The sequence below is a fragment of the Cupressus sempervirens genome, chromosome 11 (assembly GCF_028749045.1).
Source record: "Cupressus sempervirens isolate cs-2001-9-10 chromosome 11, ASM2874904v1, whole genome shotgun sequence".
NCBI lineage: Eukaryota > Viridiplantae > Streptophyta > Pinopsida > Cupressales > Cupressaceae > Cupressus > Cupressus sempervirens.
In genome coordinates this window covers 818,682,083-818,703,746 of record NC_143128.1, presented here as the reverse complement: position 1 = coordinate 818,703,746, position 21,664 = coordinate 818,682,083, and the positions used below count along the sequence as shown (strand labels likewise).

The window sequence follows — 21,664 nt, the reverse complement described above, 5'->3', positions numbered from 1 at the left end:
TACATATAAATTACCTTGGCCAAGGATTTTCCAATGGGTTCAACAACTCGATCACCGCCACTCTACTTGCCAATCATTTCATCTTCTTAATTTTGTTTTATCTTTATAATTTTGCAGTTTAAACATTTATCCATTTTATATCATCTCAGCCTTTCCTGACTATTCTAAATGATTTCTCATTGTGATTTTTTTCTAGTTTTGATTGTAATATCTAGTTATGCAAAATAAATCTATTTCAACATTACATTTTCAGTTTCTCAAAAATAGTGCATTGGGCCCAAGGTTTCAGTGTTGAACCCAACACTCTGATACCATATGTAACTTCTTGATTTTCCATGTCTTAATTAACAACTAACATACTTGAGAAATACAATTATTACTTCATTTCATAGGAAGACAGTTATATCAGTCATTTTCATGTGAAACGGGATTGACGGTTAAAAACAGTTAAAGAAAATTTCTGAACTAAGAACTTAAATCACCATCAAGGAATTTACTGTAGAAATTAAAATCCACATACCATGGAATTTGAATCGATAAGTCATTGTAAGAATGCTTCTGCAATCACCCAAATTAGTCCACAAATACCACTATAATATTATCATATAATGACTTCTATCCAATATTGCTATATCAAAATCAAATGACGATTACCATTAAATACCATTATATAAAATTAGGGCATCTCATACCACTGTATCAATTAGAGCATCAATTTCCATTGGATCATTTAGGGCTTCAAATACCATTGGATCATTTTGGGCATCAGATATCATTGAATCAATTAGGGCTTCTAGATACCATTGTGTCATTTCTTTCCTTCTAATTACTTAATTGTGGTATAACTCAAGATTAGAAGATATGCTTATATTCGATATTCATATAAATGAAAAACAATCCATAAATCTATCTCTCGCATCTAGGTGTAAAATAACTGTAACGATGAATTAACTCAATTAATCTTACCTTCTTGCCTATACATCATAAAAGTGATATTACTTATTTTCGACAAACAATTGAATGTGTAGCTTATCTTTGTTTGTTGTACGTCCGACAACTTTGGGAGAGGCAAAACATTGTCAGGGGCTTACCCACCCAACTGCGGACCTTATCTTATCCCCCCACAATATCTCTAATGAGAAAGGCCCTCCCTACTTGGAATAGACAGGAATCATTTGTCATCTACTGAGCATCCTGATATTTAAACACACCACTAGACTTGACAGCAGGAGTTACAAGAATAGGATCATGCATCTAAGCTATTAAATGATTCATATAAAAAATGATAAACATTGTTATGTCATAACTGATACTGTTTTTCATGTTATTGCAGATTCCTTTCTCTCACCTCTTCACCCTTTTCCTTGGCTATACAGTCAGGTGAATCCCATGTGTTCAGAATTCTCAGAACAATCGGTTCTGTCAATTATACAAGAAGATTACATGCATCCAGCATTTCACAATCTATGATTACATGATTATGTTCTTTAAAGATTCCAAAATTGATTCTAATATGCAGTGGCATAATAATTTATGGATCCTTACTAGGGTTACTTAGTTATCATTGACCATGAACAAGGCTAAATTAAAGAAGTTCAAATCTATAAATTCAAACAAGATATCAACTAATGGCAATTGATTGCTTCTAGCATTCCACATTTCTGTGATTTAAAACTTACAGAAACTCTTTGCATTTTGGCTTCCATTGGTTTAATTCTTTATGATTTCAAGACTTAGTACTTTACTACGAACCATAACAAGGTTTTCCTACAATTATTCAAGATTTAACATAGCTTGCAATTCTATTGTTATGGAAATAGGAAAGCTTAACTGATTATGAAGGAATAAGTTTAACATTACCTAAAGACTGATTATTCTCATGACCTAGATATAATCTGGAGTTTTCCTGAGCTTTGCTGGACACTAGATATTCATCCTTCTTCAATCGAACTCTCAGATTTAATGGCAGCTTCGACTTAAAAGAAAATATATACAACAACATGCACAAAATGTCTATACTTAATCTGCAAAGGCTCCGAGTTTGCCAAAAGTTCAATGGTAATGGAAACCCGAGCTAAGAGTATGGAATTGATATGAGGAAAGAGGAATGGAGTAGGGTTATGGCCAAAGTTATTACTGATTATATCATCTCCCAAATAGGCAATCGGGTTAATTAAAAGATGTCCGACTTCTATACATGGCTTCAGCAAGGATAACAATGTATGGCATACTTGTATCAAGACAAAATGCTGCAATAGACTGTAGAGATTTTGAATGGAATATACAAAAATTCGAATGTTAATATAAAGTATTGTGTTTTGATGGTCACCGGAAATGAACAAGGAAGTCATAAATAAAAAGAAGTCGGGTGTATAAAATGTTATATTCTGACTCTCTTACGTCTTCCAAATAAAGGAACGAGTCGTGACTTCTTGGCTCCCATCGGTTAAAAGAAAGATTATAAGCCATTCGAATTGCCAAGTGTTTAATTCGATTGAAACAAAAAGAGGGAAAAATAAAAGAAAAAGGTTGGAGGATAAAGTTGGAAAGATATTGTCAATTCAAATTTCCAAGTATTAAATCGATTTATCATGCCAAGTGTTAATCGGCTAAAAGCAAAGAATAATAAAAATGGAAAGAATAGAGTTGGAAGATTATAATTCGAATATTGCTATAATTTATAATTACATACGTATATGTAAATATATTAATGTGGTGACATCATTTTATTATATTATTATAATATAATGGTGCCATTTCATTTTTATATCTATATATATGTATATACATATATATTATAATAATATGGTGAAAGATCATTAAAATCCTCTTGAGGTACGTTTATATTTTAACTCAATTATTTTATGTTTCTCAAATTATTTATGTAAATATATTAATGTGGTGACATCATTTTATTATATTATTATAATATAATGGTGCCATTTTATTTTTATATCTATATGTACGTATATACATATATATTATAATAATATGGTGAAAGATCATTAAAAATCCTCTTGAGGTATGTTTATATTTTAACTCAATTAGTTTGTGTTTCTCAAATTATTTATTTAAATAGCTCATGTAGGTCCCATAGCCATATCCTGTTTCAAGTCGCTAGGTCCTCAACCCATTTGCCCAGTGATGGTGATGCTCCTGTGCTTTATTCTTTTCTGACAATGCTTCTGCCCCTTCGACATGTTTCCTATAAGGAAATTCTCCGCAATTAAATCATATTATCATAACAAGTTATAAATAATCATAACGGTTAATTGCCTTTTCAATTCCATGAATTCATGATAATTAATCAACTAGCTTGTTATCTTCACACAAAATTATAACGAGTAACCATCTTATCATTTCACAGAATTATAACCAATTTAACTGTCAACTGACTTCATGTGAACCTCAACGACTATATTTAAATTAGGTCAAAAATTGGGATGTAACACTAGGTGTCCTCAAGTCTTTGAGACATTTCCGATATGGGGATGGCTGCAAATATACCAAGGACACATGCCTAGGTAACATTGATATCAACTCTTGCACTTCTAAGGATTTGGCATCACAATATGCAACAAAAATATTGTTATGTTTTTCAGACCTTTCCACTTCAATTCAAAGTTAAACTTACTAACTCCAACTACTTCTACTCCTAATTAGGAATGCAAGGAATCATGGATAGACTTGGACTTTTGTAGATCTAGCTTAATCAATGACTCCATCCACCTAGTACAAAATCCTATTATCAAATGTTACTTTGAAGAGAGCACTATTTCTTGCCTTGATGTGTAACTACAAATTGAGGAGCTTGGCTAACCAATTCTGTCTTCTTCTAGCAGCATAGTGTCCCTTCATAGAAGCTCATACTTTGTTTCTTTGATCCATGGTTACATAAGAGTATAGCACACTTTGCTGATTCATATTTATGCACATGGTTCAATTTTTTGTTCATCTAACACGAAGCTTTGCAAAAACACTTTAGAACTGAGCTTAACTTGACTTGCAAAAAATATTGAATAGATTCCTACAAAGGTTGCTTTTTAAACATCATCTTTCTTGAGTTGTCCTGCAAAGCTAAGAACCAGAAATATACAGACCTTGGGGGGATCATCAATCTACTTGCAAGAGAGGATTCATATTCTTGATTCTTGGATGTTGGATTGCTTTGCAAAAACTTTCTCATTACTTGTATTACGATCCTGCAAAATATTACATCATATGCTTTTCCTTGTTGCAATTTTCCTTAAGAAGTGATTAGATACCTATCTGGAGTTTCCAAACTGTGAATTATTCTTTGTTCAAAAGGTATGATATTCTTCGCAAGATTGTATAAATAAAATGCATATTGCTGATGTTGCTTTAAAAGGTTCTAGGAAGTTATGTGAGGTATAGATGATGTGTAATTTTCAAAAATTAGTTGAGAATTGAGGCCTAGTGAATCTGATCAATCTTTAAATCTACCAGCTTTACACTACATGCCCGAGGCTCGTGGCCTAGATTTGTTTGAGTCAAGCAAGCAACATCCACAATTACTTCCATTCAAGTAAACTACTTCAACAAGAAATGATATCTACTCCAAGTGAAAGATTGAGGAAACCATGCAACACTTGAATGCAATATTAAGTAATTCACCATGAAGAATCAACAAAGAAATATCCATTACTTCAAAAGCATCAGAGAAACAATTTGATCAAGTCTTTTCCTTAGCTAGCCTATTCTAATAAACTCCTAGCTCTCTAGCTTCGAACGTCACCACTACTAACATTAATAGATGTTCTAATATAATAAAGGGTCAAGGTTGAATAAAGATCAAAAGCCAAGATTTCTTCCCACAAACTCTGATTAGGGTTTCCAAATTTACAACCAATTACACGAGGGTACCAAATCATGGGCCAGTTAGAAAATTACAATGATTATTACAACCAATAAGAAAACATGACACTTTGCATAATGTGATGGAATGTTCTGATTGGAGAAGACAACCAATTGCTACCTCATCACCCTTATCTTGTAAGTCTATTTAAGAGTGTGTGCTTTGAATCTTGGGTTGTATAAGGTGTTTGTTAAAACTACAAATATTTCTTGCTTGATTGTTAAGGAGTAACTTTTGATTAAGAAAATCTTTATTCTCAATCCTTTTGACTTTGATTAACTCTTCCAAAACTGTCTAAGGATGATTGTGATGGGTCATGTTTTTAAATTGCCTCCCTTTTGAATATCCTCCATCACATGGAAATTTTCTCCATGGCCTTGACTTGAAGTTGCATCGTGAAATTGTGGACTTGATTGAATTCCTTGAAGTCTTCATGCAGTTGGGCTTGATTTGGATTTACCTTTGATAATCTGATATAAATTTCTCTTCTTATTTGGAGTCCTTGAGCTTGAAGCCTTGAGCTTGAGCTTGATCTTACTTGAATCTCCACCTTGCCTTCTAGCTTTGCTGATCCCTTGAATCTACCTTGCACAACAAAGAAGACAAGAATGCATTAAGCTTCATAAAATTGATAAGTATATCAAAATGAAGAAATCTGAAAGCTTCCATGATAATTGCATCAACATTAAAATGAAATGGATTTTTCCTTAATATCGAAACTCACTTCCCCTTGCAAATTTTGGAATGAAATAATGCTAAAATATGGGAAATAAAGTAGTTTTCTCATCCATGAAATGCCCATATTTCAATTTTCCTGCTGCCTTTACTTCTGATTTTTGGGAGAATCCGCCTATATTTGTCCAAAATTATCATCTTTGAAGAGGTTTTACCCCTTTCTCTGTGTTGATCTGCTACCTCTCCAAGTAATCCACTGACTCAATGAGACAATTTGCTTCCCTATATTGACTGATAAGAAGATCACTGCTTAGTTTAGGATGCCATTCACGATTTGGGAGCTTGAAGGGGCACACCTACCCAAGAAGGCCAACCTCACATTGGTTAAAAAATTTAATTTGAATTTGAATCTCCCTCCAAAAGGATTGTTAAGGTTGTAGCTTCAGTTGGATTGATTCGATCTAAGATACACTAATGTTATTGGTAAATCATTATTTCCTATATATACTTATCCATATTAAATAATATATATTATTGTATATTATATATATATATATTATAGTAAATAATAGATATATTATCTATGTATATATTGCTATACTGTTTGCATATTATTATTTTTGTTAATATATTATTATTAATTAAATGATGATTAAACCATATAGACACGTCTCTTCATGAGATATGTCTCCTCTCATATTCATATGAGATTCAAATCTGCATTTGGAACATATCAATTGCAATGGCAATGTTAGTACATTTGCAGAAAACGATCCATGTTACTCAACATGGTATCAGAGCCAGGTTGCAAATGAAAAAGGTAAAGAAGGAATCCAACTGATTGATCCTACCTTAATACTAATGTTGTGATGAGCATATTATGTAGAAAAATGGATGGCTATGAATGGTGCAATTACCTTATTGATGGCATAAAGACTTCTTTTTCAGATTATTGGGAGAGAAAATTTATTTAGTGTTGAAACAATATGTAATCACTCTTCTTTAAATCTAGCTTGAACATTGCAAACCAGATTTAATACTAAGTGATTATAATATTCGCAAGGCCTGGGTGCTATATTTGGCATATGAAAGACATTAATGTTTTACCCATAAATATCGAGAAGTTGAAGAATTTAAAAGGGAATCAAATTGAAGATTAATATATTGTAGCAAGTCAGCGATAATATAATACAAAACCAAATAATATGCTGGCTGACTTTCAAAATATTTGAAGCAATTCAGAGACAAAAGGCCAGAATATTATTACTAACGAGCAACTATACTATACATAGTGATGATAAGTGCAAGGCAAGTAATCCATTGTAGACGTCAATCATACGACAGAGACAACATCAAATGAATATGAAAATCTATCTTCTTAAACAACAAATATGAAATACTATTAAATGGTAAGCATCTCGATAAATGACTATATACTAAATGGTATATTCAATATTTGGATACTGTGATTAGATGTCTTATGGATGCTGCGAAAAAGGTCAATCAAATGTCACAACCATACAATAGATGATATCTACAATAAATGATATTAAAGATCTTTCTCGATAGTAGAGACTAAAGCCACATAAACAATGAGTATAAAGATATACTTGGCCTTGTGGAGTAATAGTAGTGATGCAAATCATATATAGATTGAATGAAAAGGCAAAACTTATAGAGCAAGAGTGCTAAATGACAATAATGAAACCTCCAGAGACAACAACATTAGCCACACATGAAAGAGCTGTGTAAGATACAAAGAAGCAACCCAACCATGACAGTTGAATCCAATCTGCAACTTAACTACCGAATAGGATAGAAGGATTATCATTAAAAGAAAAAGCTCGTCCAACTGATGATGTCAGCAGGATAACAAGCAAGGTTTGAAATTTAACATAAGACAGATGGGTTCATTTGTCACGTACAAATGTTAGAAGTTATCAAAGACCCCCTTTTGACTAGTTTACATGCCACTTGGGAAAAAGTGGACCTACCACAAATTGTTTACGAACCCAAATCTGTAGCAGATTACTTCATCAAGAGATATGATTTTGTTGAGATGATTGTTAGGGAAGAATATATAATTCGAGATTTATGTGAAGGCTGTTGTGAATGTAAATGCAAAGGGTGAGAAAGATAGAAATGATACCACCATACAAAATGGACTTGGTGTGTATAAAACGAAGCTAATAAGGAAATGTGAAGAGAATGTAGAAACTAAAAGTACATAAGTCAAAGATCATAGTAAAAATAGATACCACCAAATATGACACACAAAAGGGAAGTATATTGAAAAAAAGGGTGATTGGTTAATAAATCCACGCAACAAATGACGCATCGAATGTGGAGTATCCTTTATGACAAGAAGTTTAAAATCTTGAGAGAAATAAAATTCTCAGGTTGATTTGGATATAAAGCTTCGAGCTAGATGAAGAAACCCAACAACTTTCCAAAGGATAGTGAAATGATTAAATGTAGATCTGTAGTGACAACTAAGAGAATGAAATATATGAAAAAAAATATTGAAAAAATTAACATTGCATATGATAATAGTGATGAATTAGAACACGATGACGTAACAAAATTGAGCATCAGGTGATGTGACTTACAGCAAGCCTAGAATCCAACCTTTTTGTATGGGAGTGCAACATAAACATAATACCACAAATATTTAGATGAACATTATTAGAAGTTTCATTATAATATTGTGGAGATTAAGTATGAAGAACAATCAAACACCCTCTTAGATAATATATATAAGATGTTTTGAGAGAGATTGTATTACTTCATATGTTGGAAATGGAGGAAAAGAAGGTTGGTACCTTACACATACTACCAAATATTGTTCAAACTTAATCTTATGACAATAGCTCCAAAGAAGTTGTGATCTAGAATTCATTAGTCATTTGATAATCAGGCTGGATAAAGTGAGACTCTTGAAGCAAATATCCACAATGACTCGGATCATGAGTATCCTTCTATATTAAGAGGGAGCCTAACACTTCTTCAAAGGCAACATAGGAGCTCAAAAGATTGAGACTCAGATGGAGTCTAAAAAATACGTGTATGATTACATGATTTTGATGGGCCTACCACTATGTACGTAATGAGGAAGTAATGACTTATCACCAGAAAGTCAGGAAGATCGATATCAAATTAAGAGGGAGTTTGACAGGCATCCTTAGGTGAAAAGAGCTCTAAGAGAGTAACTAGAGGACTTGATTTCCCAGGATTGTTGTTCAGAGGGAGAAATTTGAAGTATGATCACTTCTTTATAAGGGAAAAGTTCAAAGTGAAATTCCTTGTAATGCATTCTTCTCTGTGAGAGAGAATTAAGATGAAAGCCCTTGTGCCATCCTCTAACTTGGTTCATGGTGGTCACTATTTTGCATATGATATGTAATGAAAGGTGACAATCTTTCATTGACATATATAAACAAAAGGTAACCATTGTAAGGTGACGATCTTATAAATGGTAGACTTGTTATCATGATAGACTTCATTAAGTTGTTGTCCCAGAGTGCCGGAAATCAGATAACTCATATCTTTCTAGGATATAACATATTCTTTTGGTAGGCATCAAGGATTTGATGCCAGTGCACATACCAAAAGAATATACGTATGATGAAATATCGTATGATTGATATTTCTTGTTGAATCATACTTTGGATTATATTGAAAGATAGCATCTAAATTGATGGATTTATGTTGATATCCTTAAATATGTCATTCTAGGAATATCATACTGAGATGATATCTCTTCATATACTTGAGAGCATAATGTTTTCTACAAATCCTCCCTAGCTAAGAGGTAGTGTTAAGGTTGTAGCTTTAGTTGAATTGATTTGATCTAAGATACATTATTGTTATTGATAAATCATCATTTCCTATATATACTTATCCATGTTAAATTATATATATATATATATAGTATAGTTATATTATATATAGTTACACATTTTTTTTAAAGATATATTATTATTAATTAAATGATGATTAAACCATAGAGATGTGTCTCTTCATGAGACATGTCTTCTCTCATATTTATATGAAATTCAAATCTGCATTTGAAACATATCAATTACAATGGCAATTGATGTAGGTATCATATTAAAAACTCCACTAATAAATAGGATCCATGCTGATCACATCCATTCAATAAATTTATGATTTAGAGGCATCTCATGAGGTAAAACAAAATATGCTTCAACAAGTTGATCAATATATCTCTATTTACACAGTCTGATTTCTATACCAAATTGTTTTGTTCATAACTATTGTTCTCAACATCTTTCTAAAAAATTCTTTGGAGGAGCTGTTCCAAATTAGTCCTTATAAAACATATTCAAAGCTGAGCCCAATCCAATAAATAAATTACAAGTTATGGTCTCTGTATCGAGACCCATTTTCACTGTCATAAATGAGAAACAAAACTTGTAACCGTGCCTAGGGCATCCAATAACTTTCTCAAGACAAATTCAAATGATTAAATGTAGAGCTGTAGTGACAACTAAGAGAATGAAATATATGAAAAAAAATATTGAAAAAATCAACATTGCATATGATAATAATGATGAATTAGAACACGATGACATAACAAAATTGAGCATCAGGTGATGCGACTTACAACAAGCCTAGAATCCAACCTTTTGTATGGGAGTGCAACATAAACATAATACCACGAATATTTAGATGAACATTATTAGAAGTTTCATTATAATATTGTGGAGATTAAGTATGAAGAACAATCAAACACCCTCTTAGATAATGTAGATAAGATGTTTTGAGAGAGATTGTATTACTTCATATGTTGGAAATGGAGGAAAAGAAGGTTGGTACCTTACACATACTACCAAATATTGCGCAAACTTAATCTTATGACAATAGCTCCAAAGAAGTTGTGATCTAGAATTCATTAGTCATTTGATAATCAGGCTGGATAAAGTGAGACTCTTGAAGCAAATATCCATAGTGACTTGGATCATGAGTATCCTTCTATATTAAGAGGGAGCCTAACACTTCTTCAAAGGCAACATAGGAGCTCAAAAGATTGAGACTCAGATGGAGTCTAAAAAATACGTGTATGATTACATGATTTTGATGGGCCTACCACTATGTACGTAATGAGGAAGTAATGACTTATCACCAGAAAGTCAGGAAGATTGATATCAAATTAAGAGGGAGTTTGATAGGCATCCTTAGGCGAAAAGAGCTCTAAGAGAGTAACTAGAGGACTTGACTTCCCAGGATTGTTGTTCAGAGGGAGAAATTTGAAGTATGATCACTTCTTTATAAGGGAAAAGTTCACAGTGAAATTCGTTGTAATGCATTCTTCTCTGTGAGAGAGAATTAAGGTGAAAGCCCTTGTGCCACCTTCTGACTTGGTTCATGGTGGTCACTATTTTGCATATGATATGTAATGAAAGGTGACAATCTTTCATTGACATATATAAATAGAAGGTAACCATTGTAAGCTGATGATCTTATAAATGGTAGACCTGTTATCAAGTAGACTTCATTAAGTTGTTGTCCCAGAGTGCCGAAAATCAGATAACTCATATCCTTCTAGGATATAACATATTCTTTTGGTAGGCATCAAGGATTTGATGCCAGTGCACATACCAAAAGAATATACGTATGATGAAATATCGTATGATTGATATTTCTTGTTGAATCATACTTTGGATTATATTGAAAGATAACATCTAAATTGATGGATTTATGTTGATATCCTTAAATATGCCATTCTAAGAATATCATACAGAGATGATATCTCTTCATATACTTGAGAGCATAATGTTTTCTACAAATCCTCCCTAGCTAAGAGGCAGTGTTAAGGTTGTAGCTTCAGTTGAATTGATTTGGTCTAAGATACATTATTGTTATTGATAAATCATCATTTCCTATATATATTTATCCATGTTATATATATATATATAGTACAGTTATATTATATATATAGTTACACATATATTTTAAAATATATTATTATTAATTAAATGATGATTAAACCATAGAGATGTGTCTCTTCATGAGACATGTCTTCTCTCATATTTATATGAAATTCAAATCTGCATTTGAAACATATCAATTACAATGGAAATTGATGTAGGTATCATATTAAAAACCCCATTAATAAATAGGATCCATGCTGATCACATCCATTCAATAAATTTATGATTTAGAGGCATCTCATGAGGTAAAACAAAATATGCTTCAACAAGTTTATCAATATATCTCCATTTACACAATCTGATTTCTATACCAAATTGTTTTATTCATAACTATTGTTCTCAACATCTTTCTAAAAAACTCTTTGGAGGAGCTGTTCCAAATTAGTCCTTATAAACATATTCAAAGCTGAGCCCAATCCAATAAATAAATTACAAGTTATGGTCTCTGTATCGAGACCCATTTTCACTGTCATAAATGAGAAACAAAACTTGTAACCGTCCCTAGGGCATCCAATAACTTTCTCAAGACAAATTCAAATGATTCCAAACCAATTTCATAGTACCCCTCTATGAATCTAGTTTCCGAATATGTAAGTCATTAATTTTTTCAATACATAAATCATTATGTGAGCACAAATCATTGTATGCAACTCAATTGAAAGTATTTGAACAACAGTTTTCACTAAAAGATGTATAACTTCCACAAATCTGAATGAAAACAACTCAACCCAAAAGGAAATGAAAGCTTATTCATATATCTTTCCAATGAATCTATTTGGAGGTAATAACTCGTTCATATGTGTCAGTACCAAATACTGCAACATGACTATTGTCAGGGAATTTGAAATCTGTAACCAGCCATTTTCACTAAAATATGCATAACTTCTTCAAAAACAAATGAAATTAATCCAAACCAAAAAGAGAAGGAATATAAGTCATCCTACTATCCAAATGTCTAACTTATATAGGGTTTCTATGCCGTAAGTATCTGTACAAGGCCTGGAAACAACATAAAAATAGTGAACACCAATCAAAATAGCTAGGAATGAATGCACAAACTAATACCAAAATGTTCTCCTTCTTCTCATTCTTATTTGGAATGACCAATACAAGTTATTTATACCATTTTAGGCATTTAGAAACCATTCAAATTCCCCTATGACCTTTCATCTTCCTTTTGTTTTCAACATTTTGTAATATTACAATTTTGAAATCTTGCACTTTCTTGACAACTTTACATTTTATTTCCCTTAGGCATTACCATTGATTCATTACATAGAATATCACATCCAAACATATGGACTTATATTAAATAATTACAATATTTCTTGGGACCATCTACAATATCTTTATGACTAGGGGCTCCTACACTAGCAATGTTACTACATTTGTAGAAAACGATCCATGTTACTCAACAAGGATGACCTGCATTGAATTGCATTTCATTTTGCTTAAATTCAATTCTTCAATATAAAGCTAACCTTCCTTTGATTCTGCCCTCTCTTGGGCAATGCCTTAAAAAAAAACCTTGGAATTGCCTCTTAATTCAAATTGCCAAGCAATCACAGACTGCCCTCATAATTTTGCAAGGAAAATGCAGTTAAAAAAATTGGATTAGGCCTAACTTAGGGGGTTGGAACTCAGAGAAATTTCGGCATTAATGCCCAAGGAGGGTTGGAGATTTTTAGTTCAAAATCTCTCACTTTTCCTCCAATTTAACTTAATTCTCAGATTCATTTAGGATTTGAAGGCAGAAACCTCTGAACTTTGGGCTTTAATTGCCCAAAAAGGGTCAGATTCTGATCCATATTGGGCAATTCAGCCACAAAAGTTTGATCATTTCGACTAAATTCCAGCCCCCCATCATTTGTTTCCTCTCTAACTTTGCAAAGTCCTCATTGATTTGACAGCCAAAGATTGGATTGAAAGGTAGGGTCGGAAATTATCAACATTTGGGCATTTATGCCCAAAAAGGGTCAGTTTCTGACCTGCTTTGGGAAAACTCAGCCATGAACAAAAAATTTGAACTCCACAAACTCACCAAAATGTCATTCTTTCAGGTGGCTTTTCCATCAAATTTGCTAAGTTCTCATGATTCCAAGCTGACATCAAAGAATTCAAGTTAAAGTGGAAGGTTGGAATTTTCATGATTTTGGGCAATCTCAGTTAAAACTTGAGTGATTTCTACCACAATTTCCAGCCTTCTGATGATTTCTCCATTGAATTTGACCAAGTTTTAAACAAATTTTAGATGCACCAAAGTTTCGAGATAAAATAGGACGGAAATCTGCCTGTCTTGGGAATTAATGCCCAAAAAGGGTTGATTCCAATCCGTTATGGGTATTCCAGGCAGTTTACAAAAAAACTGTGTCAAAACATTCAGATCTGCCTCATCTATCTTGAAACAACCTTGACTAAAGGGCCCAAGTCTTGAAGAATCGCTGCTATCTTGACCTTTAAGAACACCTAAATCTACTAGCAAAAGAAAAAGAGGGGTCCCTATTTGCAATGGGGCGATGGTGTGTAAACCACACAACAGGTAGGCAATAGTTCAATACCTTATTATTCTTTAATCATCAAAGAAAAATACAACCAGGTTAAAAAACAACAACTCTAATCGACAAATACTTTAAACAGCCAATGAACAGGGAACCATTCTGAGAACAATTCTGCAATTTTCTGAACATCTTCCTTACAGCAAAGTTCCTCTTCATTCCAGCATTCTTGACAGTGGCTCTGGTAGTAATTGTTGAAATGGAGCATTGAATAGATTTATCTGTGTTTATTATGGATTTAAAAATCCTATAAACATGCCATATATATAGACAAGTGTGTCACTATGCAATAGACGTGTCTCTACATGACATAGTGCCCCCAATTATGAGTATCCAAATTTTACCCTAGATCACAATTTTTGTCAAATGATTAAGGTTTAAGAGATGCCTTTCACTTTGATTGAAGCCCTGCAGCACACTTCAGGTTTATTATTTATAATCATAACTCATAGTTAAACTTCTTCAACAACAAATATGATTGAAGCATTAGATTGCTAAAATTAACATTCAAAGTAACCCAACCATATAAGTGTTAAGGTAGGGTGATTTGATGAGGTGCCCCAGAAACCTCTTACTTTAGGCCCAAGACTGGATATTCCATCTGCCTTGGTTTCATGTGGCCTGTGCAATACATGTGAGATGGGCTACCTAGTGTAGGGTCCTATCACCACTCTCCTTCATCTTGCCACTCCTAACTTGACTTCAAATGATTGAACACCTATTTACCATGGTAAGGACAAGGGGATCATTCATAGCAAAGTGCCCCAAAAGTCTTTCTTTCCTAGGCCCAAAAGCAGTCCAGTTTGTCCCCCTTTGGCCCCATGGAGACTCTCCAATCACAACCATGAGGTGAGGTGTTTAGAAGGTGATCTCATCACCATTTTCCTAAGGGTGATCACCTTACTTTCCCTGCCATGATTGATTTCAGCATCAGGAACATAACATCTTTTACATTTTTTTTTGTAATAAGTCCTTATACTATCAATATAAGTATAATTGGTAAATTGGATAACTCTAAAATGCATATTAGAATATTGGTATATAAATGCATATGAGTCTGAGACTTTGAAATAATCACTTTTCAATTTTCTGAAATCCAAATGAGGAATAATTGTAAAATATTAGAATATGTATCAAATGATAGCCACGCCAAGGAGCCAATATGTTTGATTTGTTTTCCTTTTTAAATACTTATCTCTGTCAATGATACCTTTTGTTGTGTTTTTCCTTCTACCCACGCACACATGGGAACGTGCGTGTGCACGCACACACACACATGCCTGATGGGAAGGGATGTCTTTATATAGACAGGTGTCCCTTGAAATTGTATCTTTTCATAAGCAGCATTAACTAAAAATTAAAATTAAAACACATCCTTTCAGTTTTGCCTAGACAAATGTTTTGTTTAGTTAGCCTTGGTTTTATTAATATTAATTAACTTTGATAGGATCGCTAGTTGCTTGTATTGACTCCTTTTAATATTCAGATTGCTATCGCTGCTTTCTTTATCGATTCATCCAATCAATGCTTTTACTTGCTGCTGTTGTGAACTTGTTTGCTGATACTGTAGTATTACCAGATTCGATTCTTTTCAACTAATGCCTTTCTGTCATTACCATTACTTCATATTAGTATCTTTCTTTGTTGTGATTTGGCCATAGAAAATTGTGAAGTCTTACAGAGTAAGACAATTTTCTAAATTCATTAGCTAATTCAATTCATCTGTGTGTGGGGCTATGACACATAGGCTTAGAGATTCTGATGAAATAGAAATTATGTTTCCAACACATAATAGAAGTTTGATGCTCATTTTACTCATTTTAGGACTGATATATCATCAGATAATGTATTCTGGAGCATTATATGCATGAAAAGTGTATTTTCTAATGTTTACATTGCAATGTTTTGTCTTTGTGCAGCTTTGGAATTGTTGAAGAAAGATGTTGTGGCAATATTAGGCCCACAATCATCTGTTCTTGCTCACATTGTTTCACATTTGGCAAAGGAACTCCAAATACCACTTTTGTCATTCGCAGCTACTGATCCCACTCTTACATCATCTGAATACCCATATTTTATCAGGATGACTCACAGTGATTTTTCTCAGATGTCTGCAATTGCTGCTTTAGTGGGTTATTATGGCTGGAGAGAAGTTGTGGCAGTGTACTTAGATGATGACTATGGTAGAAATGGCATTTCTGTATTAGGGGATGCCCTGGGAAATGTGGGAGCTAAGATTACTAATAAGGCAGCTATGCCTCCTGGAATCAACCAGAGAGGAATGATCAGTGCCTTAGAAAAATTGGCTTTAGTAGAAGCACGGATTTTTATCGTCCATATGAACTCAGATGCTGGTCTTAACCTTTTCTCCAAAGCAAAAGACATTGGAATGTTGAGCACTGGCTATGTTTGGATAGTCACAGATTGGCTATCCTCTGTTTTAGATTCAAATATATTTGCAACAGATGACCTGAACTCACTTCAAGGGGTGATTGGTCTGCGGCCACATAGTCCAAATTCAGAAAAACATAATGAGTTTACAAAAAAGTGGAAAAGGTTACAAAAAAGTCACATAGTGGATGCCTCTTTGAATGTGTTTGGACTGTATGCTTATGATAGCATATTGATGATTGCTCACTCTATCAATGCCTTCCTGAATCAGGGAGGAAATTTCTCGTTTGTAAAACAGAATACACCTTCAAGTAAGAATGCAAGCAAGTCAGAACTAGCTGCTTTGAAGGTCTTCAAAGAAGGAGCACAGTTGCGGAAGATAATACTAGGAACTCATTTCAATGGTGTTGCAGGTGCTGTGCAACTAGATAAAAGTAGAAATTTGATAGGCTCTACATTTGAGATTATTAATATAGCTGGTACGGGATTTCGTAGCATTGGCTACTGGTCAAATCACACTGGCTTCTCAGTTACCCCACCAGAAGATTCAACTACCCTCAATCATAACCTATCTCATGCCAAACCAAAACTATATGATATTGTATGGCCTGGGGAAAGCAAAGTTGTGCCACGGGGCTGGGTATTTCCGAACAATGGCAAGGAACTTGTGATTGGTGTCCCCAGAAAAATAGGTTTTAAAGAGTTTGTTTCAACAGTAAATGATAGCCACACACCAAAAGGATTTTGCATTGATGTGTTTTCTGCTGCAGTGAACTTGCTTTCTTATGCTGTTCCGTACACATTTATATCTTATGGAACAGGAAATTCTACACCCAGCTATGACAAGCTTGTGGAGCAGGTTGTGTTAAAGGTATCTACTGTAAATTTAATGATCTCTTACACTTGCTCCTGTATTTTGTTATCAAAGTTTGTTTCCATTGTGATGAGCCCACCAATATGCTTGTATAATGTTGAAGAATTAGTCATGTAATCTGAAAGTAAGCATATGCATACTACTTACAGTTCAGCTATTCATAGCTGGACTTTTGCAGAACTTTGATGCAGCCGTTGGAGATATTTCAATTGTGACAAAACGATCAAAGATTGTGGACTTTACACAGCCTTATGTAGAATCTGGCTTAGTTGTGGTGGTACCAGTTAAAGATATTGATTCCAATGCATGGGCTTTCCTGCGTCCATTTACAGTAGAAATGTGGTGTACAACTGTTGCCTTTTTTGTTATTGTCGGAGCTGTTGTGTGGATTCTGGAGCATAGATTAAACCCTGAGTTTCGAGGGCATCCGAAGCAGCAAGTCATGAATGTTCTTTGGTAATTTCCTTTCCTTTTAATGTGCAATTGACATTTATGTGAAGTACTACTCCCACGTTGTTCATTTCAGATCACTGCCTTTGAACTAAAAAATAAAGTTGGAATTCTCAGGTGGTTGATTACAATTTGGTATTGTGTTATCATTTTAAATATGCGATTAATTTTGTGGATGCTGAATCGACTTACATATATTTGACTTATTAAGCGTCCCTAAGTTTGTAGGAAAAAAAAACCTTGAGAATAAAACATTTCTGAGAATATGAGAAAGATTTACGTGTTCAAATTTTATAGCATGATTTGTTTTAGCAACAGATTACATGATAATTCTATACTTGCATTTGAGAACTGTGCTTTCAGACATGCAAAGATAAAATGTCTTACAAACATCATTTTTGGCAGGTTCACATTTTCTACAATGTTCTTTTCCCACAGTAAGTACCTTGCCTCTTGTGATCTATTTTAGTTACTTCTGTTAGAAATACAGTTGTTTGGCATTTTCTTTCATATGATTGATCCTAAACTATTTAAATATTACGAAGATGTAAAATATGCAGCAAAGATTCACCTGATATGCAGTAAAATAAAGGTTTCTGTCACAATACTTTCAGAATACTTTGCTCCTTTCAAATATCTGAAATAATTTGTGTAGAAAATTTATGACCTATGTGGCTTATGCAGAGGAAAATACCAAGAGCAGCCTTGGACGTGCAGTACTGCTCATTTGGCTATTTGTTGTTTTAATCATTAATTCAAGTTACACCGCAAGCTTAACATCAATCCTCACAGTGCAGAAGCTTTCACCAACAATTCAAGGAATTGAGAGCTTGGCATCAAGCAATTCACCAATAGGATATCAAACAGGATCTTTTGTTGCAGATTATCTAACAGAAGAATATAATATAGCAAAATCCAGATTAGTGCCTTTAAACAGTCAGGATAGTTATGCTGAAGCATTGACTCTTGGGTCAAACAAAGGTGGTGTGGCTGCAATTGTAGATGAGCTTCCTTATATTCAATCATTTCTATCCACACATTGTGGATATACAATTGTGGGCCGTGAATTTACAAAAAGTGGTTGGGGATTTGTAAGTGGGTTTACAATGATCTATGTAAAGTTTTTTTGTTTTTCATTTGAGAATTATGGGATTTAACTTATAGAATGTGTTGATATTGAATAGGCTTTCCCCAAGGACTCTCATCTTGCAGTTGACATGTCCACAGCGATCCTAGCTCTTTCTGAAAATGGGGAACTTCAGAGGATTCATGATAAATGGTTGAAAAACGATATATGCAGTCTAGAGGGAAGTGCAGTCCAGTCAAATCAGTTTGGCCTGCAAAGTTTTTGGGGCCTTTTCCTAGTAATGGGAATTGTGTGCTTTTTAGCTCTGTTTGTATTTTTCGTTCGCATTATTTGCCTATTCACTCGTCATGCCAATACATGTATTGAGGATTCTCCCGATATGTCAAATTCCTTGAGCCTAAGAAGTACAAAGGTTCTCAGATCATTTGCCTCTTTTATTGATGAGAGGGAGGATGCTGCCAAAATAAAGAGGCCGAAAAGGAAGCGCACAGACAAGAGAATGAATCCAGAGTTGGAATTAAGACAGCCTCAGAGCTCTCCAAGCCGATTGGCATCCCATAGCATGGGCTCATCTATCGATTGTTCCAATGGCATTTCCCCTGTTTAGTTTGAGAATAGCAAAACAACCATCTCGATGCTGAAGTTTTGTCAATGCAACTGTAGCATTCAGTTCTTGGAGGGAAGCGGATTGTCATGGAAGTGTGTTGTGTACTTCTCATGTTTTATAGTTGAATGGGTGAATCATCAGTGATGGAAATATTGTTGAATTCCCAGAATATTTTGAGGGGAGTGTGGGAAAGTGGGCAGGGCTGGGGTGGAATGCTTTATCGGGTTTGCTGTTTTTGCCCATGATTTTAAAGCATTTATGTCAATTATAAAACTGCTTTTCAGTGTGCTCATTATTGTTTCCACAGGAACAAGAGTTGAAAAAGAGTTATACTATTGTATCATGAATATTTAAATATTTTTTCAGCAATAAACAAGGTTGCTCTGCTAGGTTTTCTAAGGGTTTTCCCAGGTAAAATATTGTGTACTGTGTGCGGCTTTTTCATTCTATCATTATTTTAGAATCTGTATGTAGTGCTAGTACACAAATTCATCAAGCTTTATTTTATTATATTCCAATTATTGGAAGGAAGCAGATTGTCATTTTCAGCTATGCCTCATTTTTGCACAGCTCATTTCCTACTTCTGGAACACTGTCCATAGAAGGAAGCTTAGAGGACAGTGTATGTTTTGAGCAGAGGCAGGGCAGCTGCTTATATTTATGAATACGCAAATCAAATGTGTCACATTCTTTCTAAATTTGGGCGTTGCTTAACATTTTGAAAGAAAAGTAGCGCTTCTTATGCCCTGCATAGTGGTTTGTTAAGTGGGAATTTTGTTTATGAACTGCAACAATTTGAGGCAATTGCATTATTGGCAATTCTGAGCTTCCCGCGCTTCTTGGGCCAAACTTTTTGCATCCCCTTACACCAAATCTCGATTAAACCAATGAGTTTAAAGCCTGAATCATTAACATTATTAATCCTCTGATGTCTTCTTTCTTTCTTTGACACCAGAAAATAATAGAAAGTAAAATCTGAGCTTAAAGACACATGTCAACATGTTTTAGAAAAAGAAAACATTTAACACACACACACACATATATTTTATGTCTTAGGTGTTATTATTTTTATTTAGATCTATTCTTCTACCTGTTAGTTCATATAGTGCATATATTTGGGGTGTATTGTTTTTATTTAAGTTCATTAAGTTGCAGGTTATTGTTTGCATATTTACTTATTTGGTTTTTATTCATTCTCTTTTATTTCTTCTTTTTCTTGTCTTCTTTGTGTTGTGTTTTTCTTTTTCCCCTCTTTCATTTTAATCTCTCTTTTGGGAGTCTAGTCTGCGTATTTTTCTTTCTTTCATATCCTTTGCTCTCTCATCTTGATGATGGATCACAGACTATAATCTGAAACATTGATGATAAAAAAATAAAAATTCACAACCAAATCCAGAAACCAATTTGTGTAAAGAAAACATTGTATTTGTTGGGCTCGATGAGGAAAGGGGTGAAGGAGAAGAAGTCAATGACTCTCGAGGCACTGGCCAGGCGTATGCCTCTCAATGTGAGCCGAGGCATATTTAATTTCTAACTATTTATCTTGATGTATTCAGGGTAACTATTGACACCTAGTCTGTTCTTGCTGTCACATTGCTTCTATGATTGCCACATGATCACCAATCAAATGAAACAACATTTGTCTCTTGGGGTTTCGTTGTTAGAATCAATAGTTTGTGGTTTGAACAATGGTTTGGCCTCAGATCTTGTTTATCAAACATTGTCCTCCGACGGACACATTTTGTTGACCTAAATTGAATGCCTTTTAACATGTGATTTAGTTGTTTGAAATTTGCATCTATCTGATGATCAGTGTAAGGTTTGAGCATTTAATTCCCATTAGATCTCTTAGCTGTGCACGAATTGGACACTGGACACCCACAATTTGTGTGGGCTGAGACGGGGTTCTACATTGCAGCAAGATACACTGTCTGTATTACATACAAGTCAAGCAACTATGGATGAGGTGCGCACCAAGCTGGAGGTTATTGAGCTTGATATTGTAAGTTAGTACTATCCTAATGCCCTCATTTTTTCCCAATGTATTCTTTGTAATTTTATGAGCTGATGCTTACTACATTGTACCAGATTCTCTTATTTTTTTTTCCTGTCAAAAGTCTCTTGATATATTTGACGTGGAGTCTTTCTTTAATTAATGACTCACCCTTTTGTGTCTTTAGGTTGTTTTTTTTTTT

The 21,664-nt window shown here is 33.9% G+C and overlaps 1 protein-coding gene across 2 annotated transcripts in view; it reads left to right on the top strand.

Moving 5' to 3' along the window:
* Positions 1–19,886, top strand: part of LOC149532063 (glutamate receptor 3.3-like) — a 31,378-nt gene extending 11,492 nt beyond the window's left edge. Inside the window, exons 4-8 of one of the 2 annotated variants that reach the window (XM_089809587.1) lie at positions 15,980–17,322; positions 17,504–17,781; positions 18,181–18,212; positions 18,460–18,866; positions 18,960–19,886. In XM_089809587.1, coding sequence (XP_089665713.1) covers positions 15,980–17,322; positions 17,504–17,781; positions 18,181–18,212; positions 18,460–18,866; positions 18,960–19,469 — 2,570 coding nt within the window. In that variant the 3' untranslated portion in view covers positions 19,470–19,886. Of the gene's footprint in view, positions 1–15,979; positions 17,323–17,479; positions 17,782–18,180; positions 18,213–18,459; positions 18,867–18,959 lie in introns of both variants that reach the window. The other variant, XM_089809586.1, reaches the window with a different exon arrangement.
* Positions 19,887–21,664: the final 1,778 nt, after the last annotated feature.